The following is a 13,709-nucleotide window of genomic DNA, read 5'->3' on the forward strand; positions in this document are numbered from 1 at the left end:
GACAAGAAATTTTTGTGAATTGTCACTAGCATTCAATGCACTGTCGACAAGAACTTTTGAGTGCATTTTAATTCTGCAAATCTTGACACGCGTGATGTTTGCTAGATTAAAATGCATGCAAACATCCATCATTAATACATGTAATATAATTTGGTGTCCTGGAAGTAACGCTCAAATGTGAAACGATTATTGTTGAAACTAGAATCTCTGTATGCCTTGGTCTGTGTTAGAAACAATACTGAAATACAGTGAAACCAGAAACTGTTGAATGCATGAAATGTTTAGGAATTTTTTGGGCTGTGATTTGGGAAATTAAAATGCATGTGAAAGTTCTAGTCTGCACCATGCATTGAGTGCCAGTTGTAATTCATTTCTTGCTGCAAAAAAAGTGTTGGCTCCAATTCATGAAAATTTCATGCCACCAATATTTCTGGTTTTACAGCAGTAATGAAGAACTACCATTTCTTCACATGAATCTCAGTATGACACCAGGTATCATTCTTGGGAGAAGAATGCATGTAAACATTGTTTGGTTATCTACTAAATTCTGTCTGTTTTGACCATCAAAACATACAGGAAGGATAATTTAAAGCATCACGGGGTCAAAATGGCTTCCATGTATACCATGTGGATGTACAGGGGAAAATCCCTGTACAAAGTATACCATGCAATGTAGCCTGTAATATCTGGCTTTGTGTTCAGTGCAGTTCAGTGCATACCACAGATGTGTACCCGTTTGTTTGTTTGAAGGGCACAATAATCTGTACAAGGATACATGACAACAGCCATGTGAGATTGCTTGTGAGATGGAATTAAGGCTGCATGTATCATTCAAAGTGTATAATAAATGTACAGTACATCTTCTCTATAAATTTGCTTCATTAAAGCATGGCTTGAGATATTACTTTCACTCTCTCTGTCATAGTCTTGATACTATTGACCTGGATTTACAACTGTATGTGCTGGATATTTTGTGAGGTTTTTTATTTTCACGAATATTGCGAGTCAGGTGCTATTCACGAAATTAAAGACATGCGAAAATGACTCTGATCCTGATATAAATGTGATGCACATTTCTCCATTCAGGACAGTACTCCACAATCACGAATTTAACCACTCGCGAAATTGTTGGGAAGTCCAGATTCCCAAAAATTTAGACTTGCTAAATATATGGCGTATACAGTATCCAGGAAGGAAGACGTACCATCAACCAGTCAGTTTTTACTCATCTCACACATGATCAAAAGAAAATATGAAAACATGAAATTATTATGTGTTCAGCTGTTATCTTTAATTATCATCATCACACAATGGAACAGTTTATGGTGATGACTAATTCAAATCCAAACATAGAAAAAGCTATTGACTTGAAGAATTTCAATACATGGCAATTATGTTAACCGGTTGAAGACTAGTCCTGTGTATACTTGGGCAGGTGTCTGCAGGAAATGCGCATTACAGCAAAATCAGCTAATCAGCTAAACAGGTCGGGGCAGTTACAGTAAAATTCTGCCAATTTTACTTGCAAATAAATTTATGGCATCAGCTATTTTTGTCTAATAGAAGTAATTTTTAGGCCCAAAAGTAAGTGGTAGTGGACAGGTTCTCATTAATGAGTTATGTGGCCTAACTCACCATCGTGCTGATATTTGAAAAGAGCAATAGTCAACAAACGGCTTTGTTTGCACTGCATTGCACAACATGATGTCTACATGTACTCTGCAGGCATAGAGTAAAGAATAAAGCAAAAACAAAATACAAAAAAATATGGTGGCTCTCGACACTCGTGTCAGAAAAATTGCAAATGTGTATTGGTGGTTAGAATCTGTACCATAAAGTCCTTTACACAGGAAATTATTATTTTGAAAGTAACTCTAGGAACATGTTACATCTGGGCATTACATGAGAAAACCAGTCTACTTGTACTATTTCAGCTAACAAGTCTGAGCACATTGAACCTTCCATGTGATGAAAAGATGACGCTTAAAACTGGGCATCCCCAGTCAGGTACAGAGATAACATATGACTGAGCAACACAAGGAGCAGCTCTAGCACACAAAGAAATTCTAACAACAACAGCCATTGACATTACAAACTCAAATTCAATGGCAAGATTTCTGCTCCTAGACACTCCTACAATATTGACTAAGTGATTGAAACTAAATGTTGCAGGCATGAAATCAAGAGGAAAGTGTATTCCCCATATGATTGATTTATTAAAATATGCATTTTTTTCAAGTTTTGCCACAATGAGAGTCTGAAGGCTTGAAAAGAGCTGCAATAAGTACCATTCTACATGTGAACACTCAATCTGAATGTGCAATCGGACTTTTAGTTGGTGCCAACTACAGGACCAGATATATTCTTAATAACAGTGTTTGACTCCATTGAAAGACTAACAGTCCAGCAAATCAAACTGGATGATGAGAACTTACTCAAGAGGTGAAATAAATTTTACAATGTAAAGAGAACAAATGAGCATTGGAAATGAATGTACCACCTCACCTTGTTGTTAATATGAACTGGTTACTCCATCTAAGATACAGTTTCAATATTGAAGTAAAATGCAACATAAATCAAAGACAGATGATCCTGCGACTAGACCCACAAGCACCATGTTGCAACAGCATTTACGAAACACACATGCACTTGTGAACTTGCATCTCAAAACCAACAAACTTGCCAGATAAGAGGATGTATATTTTTTTCAGGGTTGATCAGATTTTTGAGGAAAAGATTCCAAGCTTTGACATGATGTATAACTCGTCACAATTGGACACACCTAAGCGATTGTTTTAGGGAATAAAAGTATCCATTGTTTGGGATGTTCCTCTATAGAAGCAAAGATGTAAAGATGGATGGGTCAAGCAAAGCACACTGACTTTATTGTGCATGCACACACAGACACAGACACAGACACACACACAAAGACACAGACACACAACACACACACACACACACCAACAAAACTGGAAATTCCACAACAGCCACTATCCCGATACACACTTTAACAGCATATTCAATGAGCAGCCCTCGAGGAGGAGCTGTCTCGGCTCAGTGGATAAGACCATGGACACTCAATCACAAGTTCCCTGGTTTCTATCTAGAAAGACTTCATTCATCTAGAGAAGCTGAGCAGACACACTGGCCCTACAACCTGCACTTAGGAAACCTGGCAAGCTTCATGGATGTTGTTGCCATAGCAATGGATGGCGGAGGATATTCACTCTTCAAAGTTGTATTTAGCCAGATTTTATCCCCAACTAGTGAAAACTCCAGCCTATGCAAAACATGTGCCCACACACTCTGAGCCTTCCTCTCGAACGGCATCCAGCTCCTGTAACCATAGTAACCTATGATACTGGGCCTCCTCTATCTTCATCTCTCATCCCATCTCCCCTTCCTCCTCTGTGTACGACTCTGGTCTCCAAACCTTGACGAGACCTTCAGAGGCTGAGAGAAGGCAAGGTTCCTGGGGGTGGAAGGAGAGTGAGTGGACAGCATTCTTCCCAGCCTTCTCGATTGTAGTCGTCATGGAACCCTGAATACATTGTATATGCAAATAATTTGAAACAAGAATAGCGATGATAACATGAGAATGCAAATGAACATGAGACACCATTAAAGCAAAATTAAAGATAATTGAATAGGAAATATCTAGACTTTTGCAGAAGAAGTAGTACAGGGATGTCAACACTCACTAAAATGTGCTGAAATGATTATCTTGAAAAAAAAGGAGGAACCTGAAACACCCTTACAAGAACAAACTAGTCATCTACATGTACTTCTTCAACTCTTCAGTCCTGTTATCAAATACATTCATATAATTATACAATAAAAGAAAAAAAATACAGAATGGCATGTTAGCTTCAAGCAAAGAATAAATGTAATCTATAGAGCGGCTTCCACTGTGAACAGAATCAGTCTACAGTTTGTAGTTTTTATAGGAGCTCATATACCAATCAACAGGTGTGTATTCAGTTACTGAAAGGACGTTCTAATTGGTTAAAAACTGTGGTTTTAGCTACTCTAGTATAGTGTAATGTGATATGAGGGACTAGAGAATCATCCATTAAGGGTGTTTTCAATCAACATGTTTTAGGGGTATTCTGCCTCTGTTTCGGTCTGTGTAGACTTATCTACTGACATTGAAGATAAGTGGAACTTCTTACAAATTAAATTTTCCAAAACCTAAACAAACTGATAAAATGAGGAACATAATGAATCAAAGGGAAAAAATTCCTCTATTGCATCACTGAGTGTTAAAAGCATTAAAATGTGTTTCAAGATGGGAAAACAACCACATAATCTACAAACTTTGACCAGCTCTGCAAATATGATATAATATTGCCTTCTGTGCTTCACTGCTTTCATAGAATTAATCAATATAGTGCAGTCATTCACTTGACTCAGTTTCTTACAATCTTATCCATTCATTTCCAAAGACAAGACTTCATTGCAGTCATTCTTAATCACTTGATATATTCCACATAAACACAAGCTGTATGTACATTTCTGTACTGAATTGGGAAGCATTCCTGCACCAGCAGGGATAACAGAATTACTTGGGATCATGGGATTCTAGTGAATAGAGAGTGAGTCTGTGTAGGAAGTAGGATGCCAAGACAACCAGTGCCAATTGGTGAGGGTTTTATCCCACAAATCAAGTTATCTACTACAAGATTATGACACCTCAGTGATATTTTGACTACACTTGCCTGCACCAGGTCCCAGAAGCAAATACGACCATCCTCTGACCCACTGACGACATGGGTGTCTGTCTCATTCATGCAGCAGTCCAGACGGTAGCTCTTGTTTTCATGACCCAGGTACTCCCCCAGAAGTTCCCCTGTCTCCTTGTCCAGGAGTCTGAGGGTGCTGTCCAGTGAGGAGACCAGTGTGCACTGACCATCTTTGGTGAAGCAAACACTGGTCACAGGCTCTGAGGTGAAGGGCATTATAGAAAAGCTGGTAAGGGAAAGTACATGTACACCAATACTCCCCGTAGGATAGACACAAATATCATGATAACAAGGAAAAGTAGAAATTACGCGGTGCGTAATATATGTCCCCACCGGAAGTAGCATTTAGTAGCAAAATGTACAATATAGGTAAAAAGATGAAGGTCAAAGGTCAAAGAAGTCAAAGGTCAAAATTCTATGTAGAAGTTTTGAAGCCCTCACCTAGTGCCATCACATAAAGCAAACGGAATCGAAATCGGGTTAGAAATGGCGAAGGAGTAGCATTTTGTAGCCAATGTACAATATAGGTAAAAAAATCAAGGTCAAAGGTCAAAGAAGTCAAAGGTCAAAATTCTGTGTAGAAGTTTTGAAGCCCTCACCTAGTGCCATCACTTAAAGCAAACAGAATTGAAATCGGGTTACAAATGGCAAAGGAGTAGCATTTTGTAGCAAAATGTACAATATAGGTCAAAAATCAAGGTCAAAGGTCAAAGAAGTCAAAGGTCAAAATTCTGTGTAGAAGTTTTGAAGCCCTCACCTAGTGCCATCACATAAAGCAAACGGAATCAAAATCGGGTTAGAAATGGCGAAGGAGTAGCATTTTGTAGGCAATGTACAATATAGGTCAAAAATCAAGGTCAAAGGTCAAAGAAGTCAAAGGTCAAAATTCTGTGTAGAAGTTTTGAAGCCCTCACCTAGTGCCATCACTTAAAGCAAACGGAATTGAAATCGGGTTACAAATGGCGAAGGAGTAGCATTTTGTAGCAAAATGTACAATATAGGTCAAAAATCAAGGTCAAAGGTCAAAGAAGTCAAAGGTCAAAATTCTGTGTAGAAGTTTTGAAGCCCTCACCTAGTGTCATCATATAAAGCAAACGGAATCAAAATCGGGTTAGAAATGGCGAAGGAGTAGCATTTTGAAGCAAAATGTACAATATAGGTCAAAGGTCAAGGTCAAAGGTCACAATTGAAATTCTGTATAGAAGTTTCAAAGCTCCCATGTAGTGCTATCATATAAAGCAAACAGGATCAAAATCGGGTTAGAAATGGCGAAGGAGTAGCATTTTGAACATTTTGATCACACACGGACGCACACACGGACGGACACACGGACGGACACACACATGTACGGAGCCCGTTTCATAGTCCCCTGCTCGAACTCGTTCGGCGGGGACAAAAACAGCTTATGCCAAACCTACACACATGAATGCCTAGCTACACGACTAATATCACAGTTCACCAGTGGCTGCACTTGCCTATGCAAACATAACCAAGTATAAAACTATTAAATAATCTGATTTCAACATGCTACTCACTGGATATGCAGTCAGAGTGCATGTGTCCATTTCTGAGGTCATATCTTCTGATCTTTCCATCTGCTGAACCTGTAAGGATTTCATGGTCTGATACTTCAATTGAAGTGACACTGTCCCTGGCTTCCTCGAGACTCTGGATCGCGTCAAACTTTCTTGAACGGCAGTCCCAAATTTTCACTGTAGCATCAATGGAGCCTGAAATGATATTGTTTGTGATTAAAGAACATGAATGATATACCAATATAAATGAACATCTAGACTCGTCAGGCACCAAAAAATATCCGGTAAAGAGTTACTGGGTGCATCCCTGTGGTGTCCAGCTGATAATCCCTATGTAAGTGCTAGGCAAAAATCCCTGTGTGACAAGTGACTCTCAAGCTTCATCATTGGTGCATTTTTTCTGGTTGGAATAAATTACAGCTTAAAACACTTTCGCTGTCAATTATTATTAGCTAAAGTCTGTCCACAAAGGCATCAAACCTACATTGTAAGTCAACCTCTCTGTCAAATGACATATACAGACTGATTAATAATGCCATTCCACCACAAGTATAAATTGATACAGCACAAACTGACAAATGAGCATATGAAATTTCTGAATGTTGGTTCTTTATATATTACTTTGATCACTACATTGTATGCATATAACGCTTCAAAGTTTAACTCAATAGTACACTCTATAAATGAGCTTGTAAATATCTAATGTATTTCATTAAATTTTCTTGTTTTCTTTTACAAATCCCAACATTTCTGTTATAAGTTGAGAGATGAAAATACATTGTAACTTTCTTTGATAGGAACTTGTGCTCTTGGTATGCTTAAAGTAAAGGCCCCTACCTTCACATTTCTTTCTGTCTTTTTTCCTGCAGCCTATACAAGTCAAAAACAGATGTCAACATCTACAAAAATTATAGGAACCAAGAATGACTTCAACAGGCTCCTCCATACCAGATTTGTGTTAAATCCATATTATATCTAACCAAGCTTCTGCATTCATAAGCTTCTTTCATCAAAATCCACAATACTGTCTTCATCTACCCCCTGTTCACTGCTACACTTAATTTAGAGACAATCACGTCAATATCACAGCTTAGAAAGACCATACAAGCTGAATTCTGTAAGTTCACTTTTGAAGTCAAAACACAGATTAGCTGTCTGTATCTGTACCATCAATAGGTGGATAGATCTTCAAGTGATCCATCTCCAGGACAAATTTGAACAAACTCCACAAAAAATGTGGTCAGCTATAAAGCAAAAACAAGAATTGTGACAGGGCTATTTGTTGCCCTTTGCACCAAATGCCTTGAAATTTCATTCATGTTTTAGCATTGTGCTCCACTTTTTACAATAAAGACAGACTTCAACTGAATTGCTTTAAGAGATACATTTCCTGAATGGTAGTGGCAACACTTTCATGTGACTGAACTGCTGCCTAATGTAGTCATGTTAACATGTGAGTTCACTGTCGATAGAGGGAAATCTATACTGTCTTCTTCAACACAATTACACATACCAAAAGATAGAGGCTTGCAGTTTTCTCTCCATGGTAGCCCTTTCGGTTATCATGTACTCTACTACAGAGTTAAAGTAAAGGTTAGAAAAGGCACAGAAACTTTTCCCGATGAAACTGGTATATTTTTCTCCCCTTGGGCTAAAAGTGTATGTGACAAGGGGGTAGATTACGCACATGTACATTTGTAGTATTTGCAAAAATGTACTGGAAGTTAACGGGCTGACATGAACGCCCAGGTACCTGATAAGATAACAGAAGAGTCTTCATTGAAGCGTACACAGTTTACACGGCCAGCATGCCCACGGTACTTTCGCATCATCTTTCCCGTTGCTACATCCCATAGTATGACTGTCTTGTCACCCCCACATGAACAGAGGTGACCGTTGTCCACTGACCCCATGGCGTCCAGCACCTCATAGCCATGACCTGAATAACTCTGTAAGACATTAGTTTACAAGACAACAATGTAGTACAGTGGTCATTACTGGATCCTGCTTAATAGGACGAGGTTGGGAAACAAACTTTTTTTCTCATTTAATGAGCTGCCATATTTTTAGACCGTGCAATGGGCAGAATCTACCTGGGATTTGGTTTGATAATGACAGTTTTGATATGGAATGAAATCCCTGGAATTATTTCCCTTCATTAAGCTATCATTTTCAGACAATAATGAGCCCTTGAAAATGAAGTGTTTCGGCTAAAGTGTCCTGATGAAGTGGGTTTTACTCTAATTATGCAGCAAAAATAACACGTAAAAGTTTGTTACAGTGAGGCGGTTCCCAAGTACAGTTGAACTTGTCTACAGCAGCTACCCAAGTGAGACAAAAAAAAAGAGCTGTTATAGACATGTGGCCGCTATACAGGTTCTTTAACAAGCTTTTTTTCTTGGAGGGAATTTACTATTCATTTGGCAAAAAATTGCAAGATAACAAAAATACACAAGTACATGTATACAATGTAAGGGCGTAACACATGGGCCAGGGATCACAAATTTCTGATGATGTCTTTGCCAAAGAGGCCACCCTTTGTTGCACCTGTTTTCATATGCCCTAAGCAGAGATGATGACGTAGAAAGGAAGAAAATTAACAAGTTTGCATTCTATTTCATGTTATCAATGATGATGCTTGCTGGTCATTCTTAAGTCAAGGTTCTGTTAAGTTGAGTGTAGGTGATGTTTACTCTAGCATACAGGATTTCTCAAATCAAACATACCTTGAGCAAAAGATTTCTCTTTGGATTCCAGAGCTTGAGTGACTTGTCACTGCCACAGGTCATACAATAGTTGCCATCCACATTGAACCTGACTGCTCTCACTGCTCCTTGTTTGCAGTCTAGGATCTCAGTAAGCTTTGTTGGCAGAGAATCAGACATTGTTGGCTTCTGGCAGCACATACGAGTAAACCCTTTGGAAGGAAAACAAACCAGTGCCATGAATTGGTAAAATGAGCTTGTGTATACGTGTGTGTGTGTGTGTACGACTGTGTGCGCTCTAGGAACTGCATTAACATTAAATTAATTTTGTACATTGATTTTTAACTCTTGATTACTTGAAAGACATGATACTCATACAATTCATATACAATTAAATGGCTTTGCTTAGTTTCAGATTGTGTAGGCAGCACACAACCTGATCTTGAATTGGAAGCTAATTTCCCAATAACCAAGTTGGTTCAGTTTTACATGAGTGTGTGGAAAAAGCTTTGTTGTTTTTGTAATGTATTTCCTTCAGTTTTGGTGCAAGATGGTATGGTGGAATTTGAGATGTCTCCATGGATATGAAATTGGCGATACATCGGTGCCAGCACTTGCTGACTGGGCGAGTCCAAACCAAAATGCATGTAAAGGCAACTGTGCTAGGCCAGATCAAAGGCTTTCACTGCAGCATGCACTTTTATTCTGCATAGCGTCATGCACACAAATACAAGCTCTTGGACTGCATAGGCAGTTTTAATACGAGCCTACAGATGGTAAGAGCAGGATTAATGAAAATGTAGGGATGTTTCTCATCTAAGGTATGCTGCCAATGCAGATGTATGACCACCACTCAAATTGCTCTGGATTTTCTTTCTTTTTTTCTACTCTGCAGGAGATATTGCATTCAAACACTTTATTAAACTTTTTGTGAGATCAGCACGAGAATGTGAGAGTGAAAGATTTATTTGGTCCAAGTGCATGAGAATCATTGTAAATACCATTAAATTTACCAAGATGCGCCTAGAAGGGGCCAACTCATATTTGATTAGCAATTTCAACTGATGAAAAATATTTAAAGTGGTATCCTGTACACTTCTATGGGAGAAAATTGCTACACAAAAGTTTAATAGTTTGAATAGCAGTGGTGTAAAAATGCATAGCAAATTGCGATGCGATACCAGGAAAATTACTCCCTGCCAAGGGTACATAAGTTGCCATAGAGCAGAAATAAAAGTTAAATGTGCATTGTAATAATTTCTGCACTCCTTTGGCTTTAACCCACTCACATCAGATCAGCACTGTACCAAATACCATCCCAGCCAGCATATTTTTCTGAGTGATTTGCTATAGATCTAGGGATTGCTATAGCTATATCTAACATTAAACAGCAGAGCTAGAGACAGTGAGAGTATTTAGAGGTAGAAATAAATTTATAATTTTATTTTACTACATTTAGTTAAAACAGAATAAAGTTTACTTTTTATTAAAAAATAGGGTCTTACACGCGATGTGAATGTCTGGCGACTTTACGGCAGTGGCGACTTAATGAATGAATGAAATGGATTGATTAATGAATGAATGAATGAATGAATGAATGAATGAATGATTTATTACCAAATTTTTAAGTTCAAGTTTACAATCACAGATCAGTACAGATGATTTATGTGCATGGCTCTGATAATGGGTACACTTCATCCTGCAATATTTTTAACATCCATAGAATTTTGCTGACTGCACCAAGGTGCTATTTTCTGATAAAGATTTAACAAAATAAAGCTAAGGAAGCTGTAAGACTAGTTTCATAATATTTACAGCCATTTTTAAATGAAAAATGCAGTTTTTTTGCATTTTAAATGTAACATTAAAAACAGCACAATTTCATGCCCATCATTAAAAGGATTGTGCTTTTGTTGGGCATTTGATGAATGAAATGTATGAAGTAGTATAGTACAAACATTTTTATATTGAGAGCATGCCATGTGCTCTTCAAATAAAAATATACGGATGAATTAATACTTAGGGTTTTGTTCATAACTTTTGGTGTCCACCAAACATATATAAATAAATCACACAATTGCAGTTGATATTGCAATAGCTGTTTTGTAATATAGCATTCAAAAGAGATCAGAGTAACAGTCCAACAATTAAAAAGGTTTTTATTCCCCATTACTCTGATATTAAAAATATACTATCACTTCCAACATCACTTGGAATTTTTAGTGTCCACAGTTATGAACATAATATAGCCCTATTCTGAAGTAATGGAAAATCATTTTCTAAACTTTTGTATCACCAGGGATTGCTTTCATAAAAATATAAGAAAATATTACTTCACATACGCATTTTACATATTAAAAAAAAAAAAATTTCATCAATTATGAAGGTGGACATGGTTATGAACAAGAGAGTTATGAACGTAAGATTCAGTCTTTATTGAATATCAATGTCAAAGTTATGTAGCTATTTCTTAACAATTATGAACTGTTCTGTCTTTTTCAGTATAAAAACACAAACTACTAATGATTTTATGTGTTGTATACTACATATTGTTGTACTTCATTTCATCTCTTCCTTATGCTCATAACCTGGACACCACTGAATCTTATGCGTCCAACAGTTATGAACAAAATGACAACTTCATAAAATTAAAACATTTATCTCAAAATTAATCTTGTAAAATTAATTTGATTTTAAGTAATTATTTCATTGGTATTAACTAGTTTCTTGTAAATTTTGATGCATAGGAATAATTAATCTGTTTCTTTAAAATAACCATCAGTAGTGTCCTACAGTTATGAACATAATCTTTTTTGACAACAGCAAATTCTTACAGTGAAAAAGAATAAGAATGATTACAACTTTAGTTATGCTACTGTATATGGTGGTCCACTCCATTGCCTTTGTTTATTGAAATGTTGTTAATGGGGATATGATATCAATTCAGGAATGTTTGCTAAATTTCTTCAGCACAGGTCACAAAATCTTATGTTCATAACTATTGTCAAAAATGGATTCAATCATTATGCGTTGATGAAGATGCAAATCCCTGAATTTGTGGTATATGATGATAGTCATAGCAATTATCAACTACATGTAATATATCACTGAAGTTTTCTGAAACTGCTTCCATAAATGAATCAAAAAAAAAAAGAAAAAAGGAAATGGACATGGGAGTTATGAACAAAAGACACTTGATGTTTTGATGTTTGATTACAAGTGCACTGCCCACGGAACAGCTCTTAAAATTGGTGTGTGAGTAATACAGGGTGTAAGGAAGATTGTAAGGAGAGAATCAGTTTCATTCCAAGACTTTCATTTTGATCCCATATGTTACACTTTGGGTACCCATGATTGGAGCCATGCACTGGTACAATCATTGAGAATACAATACTACTAATACAATTGCCAGTAACAGGAATACAAGACATGAAAGTATAGAATCAAACTTATCAACAATATGAATATGAAAGTACAAACATATTTACAAATTTGGTAAAAGGGTCCAACAAATAGCAACGCTAGTGGATGTTGGCCCTTTAATACAGAAGAAGAATATGTAAATTCAACAAGAAAATTATTTACATTACAAATCTATTTACACTAGACTAGTAGTAGTGCTAGACTCTATGTAGAAGATTAACATTTTGAAATTGATAAGTGTACTTACATTACTTATATTACTAGAATTGAAGTTTTTGCTTTGTGGATTACAAAATAAACAAGTTTATTCCAATTATGTGTATTCTTCCAATAAATTCTTTGGCAAATGGTAAAAATAAAATTAATTTTAATTGACGCTAGAATATGAATTGAAATGATAATGAACGACTGACACAAAAGGTTATAAATTAGTAATTAAAATTCCACAAAAAAAAACAACTTTGCCAACAAAGCAAAACAAGTACTTTGTGAAGAATATGTGTATGGTATTAGAGTTTGACCAAAAAGTTTGGTCTGTCTCTTTGCGTTTGGACTTTCACTTTACCGTCTTTGTCGTCGGAAATACGACAAACACCTACGGTAACTTAAGAATAAACATATGGGACTATTACTTTACGTATGAGCTCTAGCTCGTAGCTGTCCACGAGTATGACGTCGCTAAACAACCTGTCAAATTGAAGTTGCTTATTACTGTCTACACGTTTTGAAACAAAATTTGATAGGAAACTTGCACTTGTGTTTTATGTTTGAACAGAATCTTACATGAGCTCCTTTGACGGCTTGACAGGTTACGTTCTTGATCTCCAGCAGTACCGGTATGCGATTTTTTTTTTCCGTAACCCTAACGCGTCGAAATTGCCAATTGTGTCACTTGAGCAAAGACTATCAGTGTACAAGTTGGTTTTTGTACGCATGTGCGTGGACTTCACAGTTTAGGCGTTGAGTTCGTACTGTTACACAGTATCATGGACCCATGCACAGTATATATACAGATAGACAGAAAGATCCGTCTGTCCGGAGGACTCTTTTATATTTTGCCATTAACGCTCCGTGAAGCCAGACGCAGTCTCCGCGGAACATTCCCCGACGGACAGATACAGACCGATCTTTCGGTCAAATATACAGAGTACCATTGGCATGGTCGTCTGCTAACCACAGAATCAGATTACAATGTGAGAATGGGACGCCGTCCTTCAATCAGAAACATAACAACGGGTTTGTGCGTATGGGTATGTGTATGCGCGTGTGTGAGTGTTTGTTTGTGTGTGTGTGTGTGTGTGTGT

The 13,709-nt window shown here is 37.1% G+C and overlaps 1 protein-coding gene across 1 annotated transcript; it reads right to left on the reverse strand.

Moving 5' to 3' along the window:
- Nucleotides 1-3,385: 3,385 nt before the first annotated feature.
- On the reverse strand, nucleotides 3,386-13,221 carry LOC139730764 (WD repeat domain-containing protein 83-like). The gene is made up of 6 exons (XM_071641626.1): nucleotides 13,189-13,221; nucleotides 9,004-9,194; nucleotides 8,031-8,226; nucleotides 6,278-6,472; nucleotides 4,719-4,942; nucleotides 3,386-3,541 (listed from the first exon to the last, which is right to left on the reverse strand). The coding sequence occupies exons 2-6, from the start codon at nucleotides 9,181-9,183 to the stop codon at nucleotides 3,386-3,388; spliced, it is 951 nt and encodes a 316-aa protein (XP_071497727.1). The 5' UTR covers nucleotides 9,184-9,194; nucleotides 13,189-13,221.
- Nucleotides 13,222-13,709: the final 488 nt, after the last annotated feature.

The sequence above is a fragment of the Diadema antillarum genome, unplaced genomic scaffold (assembly GCF_040938485.1).
Source record: "Diadema antillarum isolate AM-2024a unplaced genomic scaffold, OU_Dant_1.0 seq00000333_RagTag, whole genome shotgun sequence".
Classification (NCBI taxonomy): Eukaryota; Metazoa; Echinodermata; class Echinoidea; order Diadematoida; family Diadematidae; genus Diadema; species Diadema antillarum.